We start from the raw sequence: 21,012 nt of genomic DNA, 5'->3' as shown, positions 1-21,012 counted from the left end.
AACCTGGGCCAGGCTCTCACCACCCTCACAGCCAAGAATTTCCTCTTCATGTCCAACCTAAATCTCCCTCTTCCAGTTTTAATCCACCCTCCCTTGTCCTCTCCCTCCCTGCCCTTGTCCCAGGTCCCTCCCCAGCTTTCCTGGGGCACTGGAAGGTGCTCTAAGGTCTCCCTGGAAGCTTCTCATCTTGTTCCAAACCATTTCATCAAGAATTTGCAGTTCTGTTTCATTGAAACCCTGAAAATTACTTTGGTCTGGGTATATGATGCAGAATCTTGATATTCTAAGTGTGAATCATCTTAATGTGAAATATTTTAGTTAGAAGGTAGAGTTGTTATCTTCTTTGTGTGAACAACAAGGTGAATTACATTTGCTAACTCTCTAGGGGTTTGAGGACAGGTGTATTAGTCTTTAGAAGCATGGGCAGCAGCATGAGGCTCAACCTCTGCTATAATGATAATCCTTTCTTTAGGCAGCACAAGCTTATGCTGCAGTTTTCCCTTTTTTGTAGAAATAACAACTTTTTGCTGACATCTGGAAGTGATTAGTTTTACCACACAACATAAAAAAAAAATTTGGAGAGAGAGAGAGCTGTAGTTCTGGGTTTGTTTGGGGTGGTTTTTTCCCTTGATTACTGGTCTATGATTGTCTTCTTGAATAAAATGCACATGGTAAGATAAACCCCCATTCTTCTCTGTTCTTTTTCAGTTGAGCAGGTAGTGGTGACCCTGCATCTTGTTGGTGACAGAGAACCAACAGAAGTGGTGGGGGATTTGTCTGTCTGTCTAGATGGGATGCAGGTTGATCCTGAGCTCCTCACCAATGGTGAAACCTCAGGTACAAGAAGTAAGTAGCTTCCAATTCAAATGTGCCCTCTGCATACATCTGGTATACACACATTTTTTTCTAGAAGCTTTAACACGACTTTTTAATCATCATAATAACAGCAGTTTCTGTAACTTCCTGTTTATAGAGGCCAGACCTCTTGTGCATTTTGATTAGAGGTGAAGTCATAATGCACAGTAAAGATTTTCAGCCTTATTGTAATGAAAATAAGGTCAGCATCTTTGTTTTCTGGACTTGCTAACAAGCAATCCCAAACTGTAATGAAAGCCTCTATCTTCCCTGAATGTTTAATAACATCATAAACAGAAAAGAATATAAAATAAGTTTGTTTGGTGGTATTATTATAATTATGATTAATTCTGCTCACTTAGAACATGTGGCTTTATATTAGTTTTTTCTTAAAATAACTCATTTAAATAGATATTTTCATAGATTTTGTTCCCTGTGGAGTGTTGCAGGAAAACTGCAGTGGAGTGCTGCTCCACTGTTGATTGGGTGTCTTCAGTTGCAGATAAATAATAAGATTTTTTAACTGCAGATCTCAAATACACACTAAAATAAAAAGTGAGGGGTTTTCATTCCGTTGGTGCAGAACAGGCAACAGAGTATTTTTGAGGGTATTGTAGAAAGTAGAAAGTAGTGATTGCAAAGTAGAAAGATGTGATTTCTCCAGAAGGCAGCATAGGAGAGACTGTCTGATATAGCAACTAACGAGGCAGTTAATTGGTAATGTTTAAACATCTGGGCTGGTTTTTGGTTTTTTTTAGAGGACTGGAGGAAGTTGCTTTGAGATTCTATCTAAGGATCACAGGAAAATTGAATGAACACATTATTAACCATTATTTCTTAAAGCTTGAGTCCGTCTTTCTTTGCATCTTATTGAAAGAATCAATCACATGATCTGATGGTGTGGAATTTTTTGGTAAACAAAAGCTGGGTTTGTAAGGCAGGGCTGAGGTGTTCATAGAAATACCCAGTAAAAGTAACAAATTTGCCTCTTAGGCAATGCTTGGTTTTCATCTGTGCTTTCTTCCATTTCCTGAAATTCACCTACTGAGAAAAAGGTGCTAGCAAGTAGGAAGAGGCAGGGAGGTGGGGGATTCAGTGCTGGAGACAGTCTGGGCATTGGCAGATATTGACATAGCAAGCCTGAAGTTCAGCAGAGGTTTCATAGAATCACAGAATGGTTGGAGTTGGAAGGGACCTCTGGAGGTCAAGTCCAACTGCCTGTGAGAGCAGGATCCCCCCAGGGCAGGTCACACAGGAACGTGTCCAGATGGGTCTTGAAAGTCCCCAGAGAAGGAGACTCCACAGCCTCTCTGGGCAGCCTGTCCCAGGGCTGGACATCCTCACAGGAAAGAAGTTTTTCCTCATGTTGAGGTGGAACTTGCTGGGCTCCAGTTTGTGTCCATTGCCCTTTGTCCTATCACAGGCACCACTGAAAAGAGACTGGCCTCTCTTTCTTGACACCCAACCCTCAGGTATTTATAGACATTAATAAGATCCCCTCTCAGTCTTCTCCAGACTAAACAGCCCCAGGTCTCTCAGCCTTTCCCAAATAATGAGGGGAGTGGAGCACATGAGGAAAGAGTTAAATCTTAAAGTAGCCCAGCACATTCTTATTGTACAGGTTAGAGGCACATACAGGAAAATACCTTGTTTATTTAGTAGCTATATAAATTAAGATTTCTGCTTCTGTAATTAAAATCACTTCCATGCCCAGCCCAGTGACAGCACATGAGCAGAAGCCTTTATATGACTACATCCCTGTCTTTGGCTTAGCTTTCTACATAGTTCCTATCAGAATTGATAAAACTGATTATTTTGTTAATGACATTTGTTTAATTCTATGGAAATGAGGTATTTGTGCTGTCTACATGAATGAGCAGTTCTGTGCTGCATATTCAACTATTGCAGATGCTGGCACAGAAGGCAAATACTTCCAAGCTGCCTGAATAAGCAGTTGCAAAACGTTTGCAAATGGAGGCTGAGCTGCTGTAATTCTCTTTGGAGTGCAGCCATGTTTTGTACCTGCTTAAATGCCTTTATGCTAAATAATTTACAGAGAAAGGGAAGGGTCCAGGCTAGAGAGCCCCAGAAGATAAAGCCTCTGTGGTTACTTGCTAGCCAAGCAGAAAGAAGATTTTGGAGGAGTTGTTGCCCTTCCTGCTCTGTCTGTCATCACTGAAAAAGCAGAGAATATGAAAAGCCAGCTCCACTTGAGGAGTGGAGAAAACTGCTTGATACTGCTGCAAAGACAGGAGATGATGCTGTTGAACTCTGTGTGTTTGGGAACATTCATACAGTCAAATGCTAGCCTGGTCTGTCTTCCATAAAGTGAAAATATTACTCACAGTGGCAGTGGTTTAAAGAAAATATGTATGGACACATAGAGACATGCCAAATGTGTGCAGGTTCAAACAAGGCAGGAGATAAGCAGCACACAGTGTGCCACCTCTCCATTGGAAAGGAAAGGGAGCATTAAAGACTGCTGCTTTTCTTGGAGATGATTCAGAGTGTTGCTTATACTTCTGTTGTCTTTTTCTTTCTGATATTTAAGGTCCTACACAGAATGACAGCTCGAAAGTAAAGAATGATACACGGTAAGACTTGTTTCCCTCTTTTATATACTGCCTTTTAGGGTGTGCAGTTTTGAAAGAGTTGCATGCTTGATTAAGAAGGCAATTTAGCTTTGTTAAGAAGATAACCAAAAGCTGTCCAGCAGTTGCAGTGCTTTGAAGCCAGTATCAGATTGTGTAGCTTGCTGCTTGGGAGGATGAAAGTGTGACCGTACTTGATGGTGGATTAACCTGCAGTGAGCAAAATGCCATTGTAATTAGTCCCCAGTACTACCAGTATTTCTAAGGATCTGTACAATGTCCAACACTCTTGGATGGCAGTGGGAGTCTCTCAAGTTAAATTTCACTGTTTTTTTTAATAGGTAGTAACTCTATAGTAAAGCTATGTTGTCTAAAGTCTTCCCATGAGAGTTTGTTTTTGTTCTGTTTCATTTTTGTGCTCAGAAGAATGTGTCCATGCTTGGCTTTTCAAAATGTCTGGCTGTGTAATAGTATCATAGAATTGTAATCTTAGAATGCCAGATTGGAGGGTACCTCAAGGATCATCTGGTGACAGGTGTTGTTCTTCACATCCTTTCTGTTCTGGAGCCCTCAATACAAGAGGGACATGAACCTGTTAGAACATGTCCAGAGAAGGGACACAAAAATGATCCAAGGGCTGGAGCAGCTCTGCTCTGGAGACAGGCTGGGAGAGTTGGGGTGTTCAGCCTGGAGAAGAGAAGGCTCCAGGGAGACCTTAGAGCACCTTCCAGGGCCTGAAGGGGCTCCAGGAAAGCTGGGGAGGGACTTGGGACAAGGGCAGGGAGGGAGAGGACAAGGGGGATGGATTAAAACTGGAACAGGGGAGATTTAGGTTGGACATGAAGAGGAAATGCTTCCCTGTGAGGGTGGCGAAGCCCTGGCCCAGGTTGCCCAGGGAAGCTGTGGCTGCCCCATCCCTGGCAGTGTTGAAGGGCAGGTTGGATGGGGCTTGGAGCAGCCTGGGCTGGTGGGAGGTGTCCCTGCCCATGCAGGGGGTCGGAACTGGATGATCTTTAAGGTCCCTTCCAGCCCAGCACAGTCTCTAATTCATCAGTTGAGGTTTCTTACACCTCAGGAAATCAGTATGTTTACAGAGATGTAGGTCTTTATCATTACTACAGAGGTAAGTATCTCACCTGGTTATAACTGTGACATTCTAGTGTCTTCCCTAAAGATTAGTCTCATCCGTACACCATTAGAACACTTCTCCTTTCTGTCTCTTCCTGCAAAAGAGCTAACTCAAATGGCCTTGAAAGCTGTGAAGATGCTGCTCCCAGTGAAAAAAAGACTGTTAATGGCAGTGATTCTCCCTTACTCACAAATGGAAACTGCAAACCTCCTAGACCTCCCAGGCCTTCTAGACCACCTCCACCCACTCCCCGCAGACCCACCTCCATAGCTGGTACGTGTGCCAGGGCCAGGCATTCCTGTTTTCAAACAAACAAAGCTGATTCTGATACTTACTTTTAATCATTATTTATATTACTGGAAATGTCTTGCTTTCATATCTGTTAAGTGACGATTGCAGTGATGCAGCTACATGTAGTGGAGCTGGGCCCAAAAGAGCTGAAGGGAACCAAAGCACTAAGAGTTTGAGACTTGAGATGAAATCTGCTGAGGGACTCAGAGAACTGGCTCCAGTGGATAGTATTTGGTTTTGAAATACTAGTTACATGTTTCTGTAGTTGCAGTTCATTCTGTGAAAAAGCAGCACTAAAGAGAGTAATTGTTGGGGTTTTTTTACTGAAAGTCATAGGGTTTTAAAAAAATTTATCTGATTATTTCAAAACTACATAACTTATAGGACAAGTAGTCCTGAAAAGTTAGTTGATAGTTTTAGGGTAACCCCTGTACCCCCATAAACTGCAACATGTTTCACTATTCTCATCATTACAGTTGATAAATGCTGAGTCTGGATGGGAAACTGCAATGAAGGGATTGCTTTGAAAGATTAACCCAGTGTAGTTCAGTAACAGGGCCTGACATAAATAAGGCTTTTAGTCCCACCCACCAAATGGCACTCAGAAAAAAAGGAAAACATTTAAAGAATTATTATCATGAATGATCATTATTACCAGAATTGTTGTTATTATTACCATTATCAGAATAATTATTACCATTCTATGAAGGTGTTTATTCCCCTCCCATTCCAATAATTTCTTTCACATCTCTTCTTGAAAATGTTATGCTGATTATCTCTTAAATTATTATGCCAAATAATAAATGGAAAAAGAATTAACTTATCAGTGCTAGAGTTCTTGTTTATAATTGCTTAGACTTTACAGAATGCAGACAGCTTTCTTCAGTGAGTCTGGTTTATTCTGCCAGAAAGATCACAATTGTGCCATTGGTGGCAGTTCTTGGACTAAAGCATTTTTACAGAGTGAGATGAAATTGCTTTTTAGTTTTTGTATAAGCTCTAAAATGTGGCTGTATTCATGCACTTTGAAATGCCAATTCTTGCATGTTTTCTTTTGTGCTTTACAACTTCTAAAGTGGATTGGTGAAAAATACACTTACCAGCTCTTTTTGGTCTTTGGTATCTCTGACATCATAGCAAGTGTAAATGGTCCCTCATCCACGAGCACTGAAAATGATGGAGCCAGTGCAGGATCACTGGCAGGTACAGCTTCAAACACATCTTCAGAGCAGAGCCCTGAGGGAGCAACAGCTGCAACTACAGCTGCAACAACAGCTCCTGCAACAGCACCTGCAACAACAGCTCCTGCAACTGCCACGCTCATCACACCTCCAGTGTCAAAACAAATCCAGCCAGTAAACCCTTCACCTCAGGCTACAGTCAGTCAAGGTCCTCTTCCACCTGGGTATGAGTTTTATGATTGTTCTGTGTGTTCGTGTGCTGATATTTCTGGGTTTACTTTATTTTACTTACATTAGGTGTAACAAAACATTATAACACCTGCCTTTTGCTGCAGAACAGAAATCCTCTCCAATATTACTGTGGAGTTCTTGATGACTGTTTTGTGAGGTGGGCCACTGGTTTATTCAAGAAAACAGTTTATCTTCCAGATATTTTTGGTACTTAGTGATACCTTCCCATGTCAGGGAAACTTAGAAGTTGTAAGTGGTGTGACAGCTGCTGTCTTCAAATCAGCATGAAGTCAGGGAGTGAAATATTGGTATAGGTAAGAGAAGAGCTGCTTATTGCAGCACATCATCTGTGATATGTCCTGAAGTTTTGGACTTGGTACTCCTGGGAGCAGTGTGGGCACACTGTTGTGTTTCAGGTACATGAAGAATTTGCCAGATGGTCTGTTGCCTCAAAGCTCTCATTTAGATTCTAAACTTAAAACAAAAAAAAAATTTAAAAAGATTTCTGGCCTCTTTGAGTGGGGGAGGCAGAAGCTGCCCAGTGTGAAAGGTGTAAACAGTGAAGATCTGCCTTAATTTGTTGAACCAAAAGTAGGAGAGGTCTGAATGAGCTCACTTACAGGAGAACTGTGAAATACAAAAGCAGTCTTGAAAACATTGGTTGTAGCTTTACTGTTTTCATTTCAACAGAATTGGCAAATTATCAGGCTTTTTTCCCCACAGTGTTTCATTTGCTGCAAACACAGGGGCCAGGCCCTATCCCAAATGCTGTATATGCAGAAAATACCTGACCAGTGCCCTTATGGTGAACTCTGCATGTATGTGATCTGTGCAAAATGTGCATTTTTTGAGGATTTAAATTGAATTAATGTCACTCTAAAGGGGATTATGCTCTGCAGATGATTCTGTTCAGCAGGTGATTGATACACTTGATATTGAATACAAAACCTTTCTTCATTGCTTGCTAAGATTTTATGCTTAGGCATGAGTTTTAACTTCAGTTTCCCAGAAACTGGTGTTCATGTAGACTGTTTTTTTGTGTTCTAGTCTACATAAAATTAACATAAACATTGTACCGCTGTGTATTGTATATGAACCAAGTGTTAGTTTCAAGCATTTCATTTAGAAATAATATGACAACAAACATTTTCCATCCTCATACTGTGGATGAATGTCTGGAGTAGTTTGGTCTGGAGGAAGATAAAAATACTGTTTTCTTTTCAGTTGGGAGCAAAGAGTAGACCAGCATGGTCGTGTGTACTATGTGGATCATGTTGAGAAGAGAACAACATGGGATCGACCAGAGCCTCTTCCTCCAAGGTGAGCCAGGATAAGTCGTATGAATGTCTAGGATATGTCTGGATTTTTTTAGCGTAGGTCTGGATTTTTTTGGAATTAGCTGACTGACCTTTTACTGAAGCTGGAAATCATCTTTGTAACTAGAGATGTGAAAGCCAGTGCAAAGAATTGCTCCAGGTTGTCTCCAAGGAGTTCTGCAAAAATGCACAGTGCAGTCTCCATCCCTGGAGGTGTTTAGGAGACCTGTAGATGTGGTGCTTAGGAGCATAGTTTAAGCACTGCACTTGGTAGGGTTGGGTTAATGGTTGGTAGAGTGAGGTTATGGTTGGACTGGATGATCTTAGAGATCTTTTCCAACCAGAGTGACTATGGAAAAGAGTTGAATGTCAAAAATAACAGAATCTGAATTTCCTGTCGAAGATTGAGCAGGTGCATCTTTTACTGAGAAACTATTTCAGTTAAAGAATATAGACACCCCCAAATGTAAAAGAATCAAAACCACAGAAAAGTGGTTTGGGGTTAAGGTAACCATCAGCTTGAGCTAGACTGCCCTTGGTTACCTCTTTGTCCTGAGGTTGCTGTTTGCAGTCCTTTGATCTTGTCTCAGGATTGCCAGCTGCCAATTTACTACCCTCTTTGGATATTACTACCAGCTTTGGATATTAGGATTTCCCAGCTGTTAGCATCAGAACACCCAGTTCACAGTTGTGCTGTGTTTCTTACTTTTTAACCAATGGAACAAAACCAGAGGAATTATTCTGTTGCACTTCATTCAGCCTCACGTGATTCACATCCTTGTATGAATTACTGGCTGGAATCGTAAAGAACAGGTGGAATAGTGAAGAACTTCATATTAAATAAAAACAGACAGTCTCATAAAGGGACCCTAGCTGCCATACTCAATTTTGTTTTTGAACTCTGAGACAACTGACTAGTGTTTTAGTTACACTTACTCAGAATAGTGGTGTTTTCACTCCAGTTTGGTAAATAGTATTGATTTCATACTAAATGAAAACAATTAAAAGAAGCAACCCAAAACCAACCCAAAACCCATGCCCCCACCTTCCTTTTCTGCCAGATTAGAGTGTCAGGAAATCCTGCATTGCACAGCCCAAACTCTCAGGGTTTTTCCTGGCTCTTTAGGAGAAACCAGCAGGCTGTTCCTGTGTCGGGGGGGATAAATGCAGTGACGGCAGCACAGTTTTGACAGAGCTTTGTGTAAACTTGAGAACTATTTCAAAAAATCCTGAGACTACAGTATGACTCTGACTTGATGTAATATGCAACAAAGTAAAACTGATTCTCCTCAAAAAATTGTAGCTCTTATATAGTTTTAGTGGAAGATTAAAGGAGAAGAAGTTGCCAGCTGAGCCCACGCTTGATGTCCACTTCCAATGTACTGCCTGTTTGCCTGAAAGTGCTTCTGAGCCCTTAAAATCAACTGCTGTTGAGAAACATTGCCTGTAATTTATTTTTTTTCAAAGCTGGGAGCGACGAGTTGACAACATGGGGAGAATTTATTACGTTGACCACTTCACCAGAACCACAACGTGGCAGAGACCAACCTTGGAGTCGGTGCGGAACTACGAGCAGTGGCAGCTGCAGCGCAGCCAGCTGCAGGGAGCCATGCAGCAGTTCAACCAGAGGTTCATCTATGGGGTAAGGAAAAGAATGGTCACCGTAAAGGTGAAGTTAGAGATCTTATGCAAATTTTCAACCCGTTCATCTCTCTTCTGCATATTGAAAGTGTGGATGTGTTTGAGTTTGGGGCGTGCTTGTGAGTGGCTGTTCCCTGTGAGGATACGGGATCACACAGAATCACAGGATGGGTGGGGTTGGATGGGACCTCAAAAGATCATCTAGTCCAACCCCCTGCCAGAGCAGGATCCCCTGGAGTAGCTCACACAGGAATGTGTCTAGGTATGTTTGGAATGTCCCCAGGGAAGGAGACTCCACAACCTCCCTGGACAGCCCATACCAGCCTTTGTTATCATGTATTGTTTATTATAATGTTGTATCTTTGTGTGTGTAGCATGACAGGAAATAAGAATTGGCAACCTTATTGCAGGCAGCATATGCAGTGTTGGGCTTTTGTTTGCCAGGTAAATAAACATAGGTGGTGTTCTCTGATAAAATTTATGTACAATGTGGATAAAAGGCATTGTTTCAAAACAAACTACAGCTTAGTAATAAGGTGAGTTATTTGTATAGTGTCTGGTATTGGCTTCACCAAAGACCTGACAGGAAAACAAGCTCACAGGACATGTATTTCTGCTTTGGGTAAAATGAAATATGCACAATTAATGTTATGAAAGCAGGGAAATTGAACATAATCCTTCCATGATATTAAACCCATTGCTGACCTCTGATGAAAGTAGACTTTAGGTAACTAACTCATGCTATGAGTTTATCAAGAGTAGTGTAGGTGTGTGTTTGCTGTGGGCATAGAGAATGGACCTCAAATGGTGGTAGGGGGAACTGTACTGCACACAGGAATTGAGTGGTTTGCCTTCTGATTGCTTTGGGTGCTGCTGTACTAAGTTCCCTTCTGTGTAGGCAGGGGACCTAAACAAAGGATGATTATTTTCCTGGCACTAGAGTTAATGAAGCATGCCAAGATCTGTGAAACAGGCAGTGTCTGTGGAGAGAAAGAAATTGTTGGCATCTTCGCTTAGATGTAAAATTAACCAAAATGCACTTACTTCAATAATTTATGATGGCTATGGCAGAACTTCTGGAGAGCAAATGACTAGTCATTAATGCACCGTTTGTTTGTCTGACTTGCAGAACCAGGATTTTTCATCCACACAGAACAAAGAGTTTGATCCTCTTGGCCCTCTGCCGTCTGGATGGGGTAAGGCTGCCTGGGAAGTGTTTGGTAATGCAGTGTAATTAAACATTAAAGCATACTCCTGCCAAATGATTTTGTCAGCTGTTCTGGGCTAGTTTTTTTAAAGTTAAAATATGGATGAAAATCTTTTAAAAATTAAAGCCAAGAGTCCTGACAAGCATGGGCAGTTTCAAAGTCTGGTTCCCTCCCTGTAGCTGTCATAAACAGCTTCTTTCACACTGTCACCCTTTTTTGTACCCCTTTCATTAGGCAGGATTCCTCCTGCTTTAGGTGCAGCTTTGCACTGAGGTGATGGGGCAATTTCCTTATCATTGTGAGCAGTCAGGAGTATTAAGATGAGTTCCTGTTTGTGACATAACCTGTTAAGGAATAGTGTTAGTGAAAAACAAAAAGATGTTGAGTCAAAGGAGGTACACAGAAACCTGAAGACAGTGGAGGTTGTGGCAGGGTCTGCTGATGGATTTTTTTTTTTTAATTTGATGTAGTCTCAGCAATGCATTAAGAAGGTATTGATTTTTTTTCCTCTTTCCTTTCCAGAAAAGAGAACTGACAGCAATGGCAGGGTGTATTTTGTCAATCACAACACACGAATTACTCAGTGGGAAGATCCCAGGAGTCAAGGGTAAGAAAACAGTTGCAGCTTCAAGTCTGAAATGGAGAAGTAACAGAAGGAGTGAGAGTGAGAGCTAGGAAACGTGGACTGTCCTATACAAACTTCAGACAGCCCAGTAAAATATTAAAAGGTACTAACCAAAGGAGAGTCTTGATCAACAGCAAGATGTGGAAAACACTGTTCTGTGGAGAACACAGCCGAGTAACCAAGTGTGCTGGCTCCACAGTTACAAATGTGTTCCCACTGTGTGGGTGTGTGGAGGGAGTCACTCTGAGAGCACTTCAGAGTGATACTACTCAGGGCTTCCAAATACATGGAGACCTGTTTTTATTTATACTAAAATGGAGTTGGAAGTTCTTCAAAGCTTAGGCAAGATCAGTATTTCCATTCTCTTTTATCTTTGTCATTCAGAAATAAGTTTTGGACCACTGTGATTTTACATGAGGTACCAAAAGCTACTTAGTAAAATTATATTGGTTTTTGAGGAAAAAAACTAATAGAAGATAATACCTTTTTGTTTGAGTGGGGAAAAAAATGGGTAAACCTTTACATTTTTCCCTTAAGTTTCTATTTGCTGTTGTTCCAGGTAGTGCAACCACATGAGTTAATATTTATTTAAACAGTCATTGGGGTCTCATTGAGAGCTGATGTGAAAATTTAAGAGGGGGAAAAAAAGGTAGAATAAATATTGAATGGAAAATGTATCAATCTGTAGTGTTTCTAGATCTGCCACAACTTTTACTGTCTCACGTATTGTTCCAAGTGACATTAATGCATCAAGTTGATCAGATACCTTATATTTTCTTGCATCCATAGTCAATTAAATGAGAAGCCCTTACCAGAGGGCTGGGAAATGCGATTCACTGTGGATGGCATTCCCTATTTTGTGGATCACAACAGAAGAACTACCACCTACATAGACCCCCGCACGGGCAAGTCTGCTCTGTAAGTGTTTTTAACTGAGTTTTCAAAAGAGAAGCTCAGCATGGATCATTCTAGAAAGTCTTTCTTTCCCTTTTTACAGTTTTTTATGCAGAATGTTTAACATCTAGTAATGCTGCTCAGTTCCCTGGATGTTTTCACCCACTGGTGACTGTCCCTCAAGCAGCAGTGTTCTGAGCACTTCACAGTCCTTCTTGCCAAGTACTGTATGAGATTGAAGAGTAATGGAGGAGCTTCATCAGTGCTGAGGACCAGATCCCTTCCAGTTACTAGTCTTTCTGTTTAAAAGTACACCCAACCCTTTCTTTGTTTGATTCTTAGGACCCAGAATGGAGTTAAAACCAGAATTTAAATGAACTGAATGTCATCCCGTCCTTGTTGTTAGAATCTTTTCCACACTTCATAATCAGATAACTGTTTCAGAAGTAGTGTATGCTCCCCACCATTTACAATGGAAGATTTTGTGTTTCTTTGTTTGAAAACAAGAAAATTACACCCTAAAATTAAAAAATGTGAATAAGAATCTTCATAGAATCGCTTGGGTTGGAAAAGACCTTCAAGATCATTGAGTCCAACCATTAATTCTACACTCCCAAGTCCATCACTCAGCTATGTCCCCAAGCACCACATCTAGATACCTTTTAAACACATCCAGGGATGTTGACTCAGCCACCTCCCTGGGCAGCAGGTTCCAATGTCTGACAGCCCTTTCAGTGCAAAAGTTCTTCCTCATGTCTTGTCTAAAGCTCCCCTGGTGCAACTTGAGGCCATTTCCTCTTGTTCTGTCACCAGTTACTTGTGAGAAGAGACCAGCACCTGCCTCTTTACAGTGTCCTTTCAGGCAGTTGCAGAGGGTGAAGAGGTCTCCCCTCAACCTATTTTCTTCAGACTAAACATCCCCAGTTCCCTCAGCTGCTCCTCATAAGACTTGTTCTCAAGGCCCTTCACCAGCTTTGTTGCCCTTCTTTGGACACACTCCAGTAGCTCAGTGTCCTTGCATTGAGGTGCCCAAAACTGGACACAAAATTCCAGGTGTGGCCTCACCAGTGCTGAGGACAGGGGGACAGATCACCTCCCTGTTCCTGCTGGCCACGCTATTTCCATTACAGGCCAGGATGCCATTTTGGCCACCTGGACACCCTGCTGGCTCATGCCCAGCTGCCTGTCAGTCAGAAGCCCCAGGTCCCTTTCTGCTGGACAGCTTTCCAGCCACTCTTCCCCAAACCTGTAGAGTTGTATCTTTCAACTAGATAGCCAAATAAACAACACAACTATATAATTAATACATTTTCAGGGTTTTTACTTACAAAAACACTTTTGGAATTAATTTTTTCTCCTTTTGGTTCCAGAGACAATGGACCCCAGATAGCTTATGTGCGTGACTTCAAGGCAAAGGTCCATTATTTCAGATTCTGGTGTCAGGTATGGATTCATCTCTTGGGAATCTTGGCTTGCTTTTTTGGGGTTTGCTTCCATGCTTTAAATGAACTCCTTGCAAGTAAAGGTAATCAAATTGCTGTGAGGTCAAGGTGAGTTAAATTAAGGGGGAGTAAATACAGGATTTGTATAAACTCCTGTAAGCTTTAAAGGTATCCAAGCTGTGACTTTAAAACTTTTTAGAATAAAGGAAAACATCAATTTAGCTACTTCCTTTTGAAGTGGTGCATTATCAGAATAGTGTTTCCTTTCTGCTGTTACTAAGGGAATATATGGAGGTACAGTATTTTTACAGGTAATGCAAGATCTACTCTATGCACAAATGTCTTCGGAAGACAATGCAGGACAGTTGGCCCAGATCATGTCTGAACATTGTAGAATATACTGTGATACATGTTTGTGTGCTCTGACATGACAGCAAGTTCCAGTGTGTCAGTCTTGGGTCCTCTGAACTCCATGTATATCAAAAGATTAAGTACCTTGGTGTTTAGGAAAAAGTCTTGGGATTAAATATTACAATTTTCAAGAGTGGATGAATTGTCCTTTGAAAAACAGAGGAAGGACTAGCCTAGTTTTTCACTTTTAATTTTGTGCAGAATAACCTAAATTTTCTAAGTTTTTATTAAATTCTGAGCTAGAAAGCCTTGCTGACTTAGAGTGTGTTACTGATGTTGATGTTTTCTGATGTCTTGTACAAGTGCAGTATTTGAACCTGTTCTAAGCAGGACTGGAGGCACCTGCACCTCACTCTAGGTAGCAGTATTGGAAGTAATTTATTCTTGGAGTAAATACAATTTAAGTATCTTGGTAACAGGGTTTGTTTTATATGGATTAGTGAAATTTAGCTGTGCCTCTGAAGTCCATCAACAAATAACAGTCCAAACTCAGTATTAGGAACTTCAAGAGATTGTGCACTTCACCTCTAACCATTTCATTTCAGCAACTGGGAATGCCACAGCACATAAAGATCACAGTGAGCAGAAAAACATTATTTGAGGACTCATTTCAACAGGTAGAGTATTAAAACGTGTTAGTAGTGGGCATGAAAAGTTGTGTTGATTAAATTTATTGACACGTCATTCCTGACCTTTGACATCTTGCTAATGTTATTTTAAGTGAGACTAACAAAAAACCAGTACTGGTTCAATAGTAAGGATACATTCATACTTGTATATTAAAAGGTCATGCTAAAATGTTAATTTCTGGCTCTAAAGACTCTTATCTGACTGAGAGGTAATTTTTTTAATTTTATGTTTTTCCTCAGAATTCTTTAAAATGCAAGTTAATTTTAAGGGGAGCTGGAGCAGAGCAAAGATTGCATGTTGTGCTGATATTTGCTGGCACATTTCTCCTCTGATATAAAAGCACATGTTATACCAACATTTATTAAGCTGATCTCAGTCTGGGTGTTGTGGGTCTTTAAATAGGTAATGAACTGGTTAAAAGAAAACAAAAATTATTATTTCTCTTTAGATTATTAGTAGCAAAGTTCTTCTTGATATCTACAGACCTAAACCATGGTTAAAATTTGCTGCTATACAATATTTCCAAGTGGTTTTGAATTTTACTTTGACTGTCTGTTGTGGCAGTAAATCACTCCTATTGCTTGTTAAGTTGAAGCCAAAAGTAGCTCTTGATCAGTCTAATAACATCCATAGAAACAGGTTTGGAAGTGCACACAGTGACTCCTCTTGGGTTATATTCCTCTTGGCCACTTTTTTCTGACTTAAAAATAACTTAAGGAAATGCAGATCTTACCTAAGAAGAGAGGAACTTTCACCTTCCTCTGTCCCTACATGATTTTTTTATCTGCACGTGTGTCTGCAGGCTTCCACTTCTTGTAGGAATTATCACAGATGTGTCAAGCCAGGAAACTGGAACAAATCAGAATCGTAGGATCCCAGAATGGTTGGGGTTGGAAGAGACATTATAGATCATCTAGTCCCAGGATCAACCTGCCCTTCAACACTTCTAGGGAAGGGGCAGCCACAGCTTCCCTGGGCAACCTGTTCCAGTGTCTCACCACCCTCACAGTGAAGAATTTCTCCCTAATGTCCAACCTAAATCTCCCCTCTTCCAGTTTTAATCCAAAATGGAATAGTATTTTTAAACAGATTCTTAAACAAGGATGAATGCTTTCTTGTTCAAATTACTGTCAACTGGCTTAGCAGAAGCAACAAATAGTGCAGTTGTCTGGTCTTTTATTTTGGAACAGTGACATCTGCAAATAAAAGGGGTTAGAAGGGAACAGAATAAATCCTGTAACTGAAAGTTAGTTCCAGCCTTATTTTTGAAATTGCACTTGTTCTTTTACAGTAACTGTAGAGCTAATAAGCTGATACTGTGCTGGTAGGAACCAAGAGAGATGATGTAGTTACCTAAACCTCAGCAAACCTCCATTTCCCTGGGAAAACAGGGTGCCTGATCAGTAATTTAGATTACATAATCACAAAGACCTGATGAGTGTTTTATACTTGTCATCCATCATCTGCAGGTATCTCAGTTGAGGTTGTAACATTTATTGTGGTGATCACAGCAGACATCTAGGAGGTTTGAAAATGCAAATTTTGATGCATATTCTGTGCCTCTCATTGCAAACCAAAAACTTAAGGTTCTTGGACACCCAAAATTGTTCTGTGAAATTTCTTGATTGTAAATCTCCAGCACTTGACCCAATTAGCATAACTGCAGATCTGGTCATTGCATTAAAACCATCATTAGTTAAAGTTCCTTAGCATCTATGATTCCTCCTAACTCTTCTAAAATAAACCAGTTACATTTTTATCATCCCCTTTAGGAGATGTAAATGAATGTTTATTATTGTTTTGTTTCTAATTTATTTCCCTGAGTCCTTGCTTATGTCTCTTCATTACTTGCAACTGGGAGACCACTCAGGATGCTGTTTAACAAACACCCAATTTACTCATTTGGGCCTGTTATTTATTGGATAGATTTCTGTCACATTCTTACAGACCCACTGCTGGCTTGAGTATTCCCAGTCTTTGCTTTCAGAATGATTATTTCTTTTTCTTTTCCATCTTCTGCTTTTGGATCTATGGAAATAAGTTTGCAATAACACTTCACATTCCATGAACATTCCATAAGCAGGTGCTTCACATACTTGTGGTTCATTTTATGGTCTGAATTTTTGTTGCTGTTGTTGTTACTATATTGTGGTCTGAATTATTACTGTATTTCTTGATAGCAGATGATAAGAAGTCTAGTTAGTGCTTACAGCTGATTTCTTAAAAAGAACTGATTGTTTTTCTTTTACTAAGATAATGAGCTTCAGCCCTCAGGATCTACGGAGACGTTTATGGGTTATTTTCCCTGGTGAAGAAGGTTTAGATTATGGAGGTGTTGCAAGGTAAACTAAACTGAAATAGCAATTCATATATTTTTCTGGTTGGTGTGAAGACTTCCCCAAACAGACACTTGAACTGCAGGGCTTAGTGAAGTTTATTCCTTACCTTTCCTCAGAATATCTAAGGAAGACATTCCCTAGGGTGTAAGCATGCCTTAAAACTGTATACAATTATTTTCAGCTTGCATTAGGAATTACTTTAATTGTCTCAGTGATTAAAGAGGTCTTACTCTAGTTTACTGAGCTACAGTGAGTCTTTGGCACAACCGTGAATACTGATGTAGAGGTTTATGGAAAAAGTGAATAGAAATCTACTTTCACAAGTCTTTACTGGAATGTAACTGAGAAATGCATATATTAATTAGCATTCCCTAAAACCCTGAAGTTTCAATCAGTGGTAGACTTTTGATCTGCTCATTTGGAGAAGAGTGTGTTTTAGCCAAACCACTGACACTTGGATATCACTGTAACTCTGCTAGTCATTCCAAACTGTGTCAGTTTCAGTTTGTGCTCAGTTGGGTCTAATGTACGTTCTGGTGAAGAAGTCAGATTGATTGCCTATGTGCCAATGAGTTCCCAGGTCAACAGGAGTTAGCTCAAGTAATCTCTAATTTAATTTATTTTGAAACGTGTTTTTATTGTTTGTGTGTTTTCAGGGAGTGGTTCTTTCTATTGTCACATGAAGTTTTGAACCCAATGTATTGCCTGTTTGAATATGCAGGGAAAGATAACTACTGCTTACAGATAAACCCAGCCTCTTATATTAATCCAGACCACCTGAAATACTTCCGATTCATTGGAAGATTCATTGCCATGGTAAGTTGAAAAGTAGGAAGTTCTCTCATGTAGTTTCCCTGGAAGTAAATATTGCAGCCTTAGATGGAACAATTCCTTTTTGAGTTGAAACTCTTTGTCCAGTGATTGGCTGTAATGACTGGTAGTGTAAGTTAATTCAGCATGTTCACAGTCATGATATTCTAGGTTGGTTTAACTCTTTACCTGTCAGATTTCAGAGGTGCAGAGTCCAGAATGTTGTCAGACATTCAGTCATCCTTTGCATGACCTTGTTTTTGTGTTCCTCAGGCTCTGTTCCATGGGAAGTTCATTGACACTGGTTTCTCTCTGCCTTTCTATAAACGGATGCTAAACAAGCCAGTAGGACTCAAGGATTTAGAATCTGTTGACCCAGAGTTTTACAACTCTCTCATCTGGGTAAAGTGAGTTTGACTTGATTTTGTTCTTGAAGTAGCAACACAATGGTTTTGATCTTCACTTCTGTCAGGAAGTAGGTGTCAATTTGTTATTAAAAACCCAACTGAAAAATGCACCAATTCCAGAGCAGTGCTGGAATTTTTACTGTAACTTCAGATGAACAAATAATAGTTTCATAATGCAAAAGCCTTTCTGGTTCATTGAATATTCTGCACAGCACCTTGGATTGGATATTAGGAAGAAGTTCATTACTATGAGGGTGGTGAAGCACTAGAGCAGGTTGCCCAGAGGTGGTGGAGGCTCCATCCCATGAGACATTCAAGGTCAGGCTTGATGGGGCTCTGAGCAACCTGATCTAGTTAAAATGGTCCCTGCTCACTGCAGGGGCTGGACTGGGTGACCTTTAGAGGTCCCTTCCAACCCCACATGTTCTATGATTCTATGATTTTTGCTTTTTTGTAATAAATCCAGGCAGACATTACACAGACGTGGCAATCTTGAACACTGTTACAAATAAAATGGTTTGAGTAAATTTCTGAAACTTTTGAGAAAACAGATCAAAAGAAATCAGCAAAAATCCACTCAATGTTTCTCTAGTACCTGGCTTAGTTAGAAAACTAAATGCCTAGTGCTACAATAATGTGAAATGTAGTTTATTATTTACTACCACAGTTCTCCTGTTAGTCGTACCTGAGACTTGACTGAAAGGTTAACACTGAAGATGTAATGATTTAAAGAAGTTAATGCTCGTGCATTTTTCTAGCTGTCCTTGTTTTTTTTATTCCAAGCTGAATGTTTCCATGGATGGATTGTCAGTCATCTGTCTGCTCTGCATTCTTATTTTTGAGTCCTTCTCCACCCCTTTGCAGATGCCTCTAATTAAAAAAAAAAAAAAAACAACAAACCCTTACATCTAAAGGGTTATAATTCTGTACTGCTTTATAATAGCAGGACTCCAGGGTGTCCTAGTCCATAGTTGATGTGCTCAATTTGTTTCAGAGGTGATTTTCCCTTCCCAGCAGCTTGAAAATCAATAAAATTAGAAGGGAAAGACAAAAAGACAAATTCAGGGGTTTGGGGGTGGGTTTTTTTACTGCCATAGCAAAAATTTATCAGAAAATTTAGCATTCATTCTGTGACTAGAATCATGCAAAACCAGAATACAGAAAACCAGTTTTTAAATGCAGAAATAAATATAACAGACAAGATTGTCACCTCCTGTTTTGGTGAATCTCAGAAGTGTTATCCTGAACAAAGAGGAAGGGAGACATCAGCTTTAGGAGATGTTCACAAATGGAGAGAGGAATTTTGGTTTGGCTTTCAAAGAGCTGTATGTTCTGTACTCAATGTATGTGCTGCTAAAAAGGTGTGATAAGATGAAATTCCATTGGGAAAACTTGTCATAGTTGCTGTTTGAGTAAAAATACCATGAAACTGAGACCCAAAAGAGAAGAAAAGGTGTGAAAGCTGGAAGTCCAGATTTCTGTAATTAAGGAATCCTGTTAGCCTGTTTTGTAGCCAGAAGTCTGAAAGGTTTTTATCCAGAATTTGCACATCCTTAATTTCTAAGATAATTCCTCTTTAGCAGGAGCATTTGTACTTTGTTATCTTAGGAGCTTGGGATGTTGTAGTATAAATTAGCAAGAGATTCCCATAAATATATTGGAGTCAAAGATAAGTCATTCAGCATGCAAAGTCCTTCCTAGTAGTTTCTTCCCTGCTGTTACCTGACCAAGTGGCAGCTTTAGCCTTTTAGCACAGTCCTTGCATTGCCTGTAAGAAGCAGCAATAAATACACAGTGAAAGGTGCAAAAATTGTCACTGCCTGCAACATTTCTGTATTGCACAGATCATGGCCAGCAGGTCAGCCTTGAGGTGGGTAAATTCAAGGGTTCTGTTGATTAAAAAATTCTGATCAGGAGTACAATTCATAGGCAAAATGAGTCAGTACATCTTGCAAAGCTGTAATTTCTAGGTAAGGAGCACTTCCCTGTCTTGGTTATTTAGCTCCAAACTTTTATTTCTTAAGGTTCCTCGTACCCGTCTCCTCTACTGACTACAAGGTCTTGACACAGTTATTCAAAATGTTTTTTCCTTCCAGAGAGAATAATATTGAAGAATGTGGCTTGGAAATGTTTTTCTCAGTTGATAAAGAAATCCTAGGTGAAATCAAAAGCCATGATTTGAAGCCAAATGGTAGCAACATTCTCGTCACAGAAGAAAACAAGGAAGAGTATATTAGGTAAGAATAAATGAAGATTTTAAAATACTCTTATCTCTGTCATTTTTTTCTTTAGTTCTAGCAAGAAAAGATTGTCAAAATATGTAACCTGAAGCATTGCTGATATTCTGTCTCTGAGTTCTTGCTGATGTTGACAACCACTGACAATTGTTTGGATATAATATTTGAAAACAAGTTTTTTGAAATCCACTTTTCCCAAAGGTTACAGTCAGTAGAAGGTCCACTTTTTTTCCCAGGTGTATTTAAGTTTAGAGGAACATCACAACATAAATGTGAATGGCAGGCATTTCATGAAATTGTTGCATGTGGTTATTACTGGACTGACTTTGCTTCGTAGCCTAAAAGCAAGTAAAGAATAAAAATGTGAATGGTGACCTGCTTTGTCCTGGAAATGTCCCTTTCTTCCTCAACATGCAGCAGTACATAAGTTCTGCTTTAAGGCTTGACCTTCAACATCTAATCTGGGAGGATGTGCTTGCAATAAAAAACAAAAGTCACACTTTGCAGGCACAAAATAACCTGAGTCACAGTGGAATTGTCCTCACTTTCCTACCATGTGTTCTGTGAAAGCTTCTCTTATGCAAATGGATGAGGGAGAAGGGAGTGGATTTTGGTCCCATGAGTAATCTGAAGGCACTGCAGTGATTCACAGAAAAGGTGGTATTAGCAGCAAAAACACACTGGCATCTTGCAGTTGTGCAAAGTATGGATGTTGGGGTTGAAAATAGGAAGGATCTGCAGAAAACCGTTCTCTTCTAGTTTCTAGGAACCCAG

At 40.1% G+C, this 21,012-nt stretch overlaps 1 protein-coding gene across 4 annotated transcripts in view; it reads left to right on the top strand.

Moving 5' to 3' along the window:
* Positions 1-21,012, top strand: part of ITCH (itchy E3 ubiquitin protein ligase) — a 60,070-nt gene that overhangs the window by 32,249 nt on the left and 6,809 nt on the right. For all 4 annotated transcript variants that reach the window (XM_051633478.1, XM_051633481.1, XM_051633480.1 and 1 more), the window contains exons 5-19: positions 709-846; positions 3,407-3,449; positions 4,679-4,848; positions 6,004-6,271; positions 7,503-7,598; positions 9,062-9,236; positions 10,365-10,431; positions 10,966-11,050; positions 11,858-11,986; positions 13,333-13,405; positions 14,361-14,432; positions 16,699-16,787; positions 17,441-17,600; positions 17,868-18,001; positions 20,098-20,238. In XM_051633478.1, the coding sequence (XP_051489438.1) occupies positions 709-846; positions 3,407-3,449; positions 4,679-4,848; positions 6,004-6,271; positions 7,503-7,598; positions 9,062-9,236; positions 10,365-10,431; positions 10,966-11,050; positions 11,858-11,986; positions 13,333-13,405; positions 14,361-14,432; positions 16,699-16,787; positions 17,441-17,600; positions 17,868-18,001; positions 20,098-20,238 (1,840 nt within the window). The remainder of the gene's footprint in view (positions 1-708; positions 847-3,406; positions 3,450-4,678; positions 4,849-6,003; positions 6,272-7,502; positions 7,599-9,061; positions 9,237-10,364; positions 10,432-10,965; positions 11,051-11,857; positions 11,987-13,332; positions 13,406-14,360; positions 14,433-16,698; positions 16,788-17,440; positions 17,601-17,867; positions 18,002-20,097; positions 20,239-21,012) is intronic.

Source organism: Apus apus, chromosome 15, assembly GCF_020740795.1.
Source record: "Apus apus isolate bApuApu2 chromosome 15, bApuApu2.pri.cur, whole genome shotgun sequence".
Lineage (NCBI taxonomy): Eukaryota > Metazoa > Chordata > Aves > Apodiformes > Apodidae > Apus > Apus apus.
Note: the sequence above shows the minus strand (reverse complement) of the source record. Positions and strands in the feature narration are given on the sequence as shown.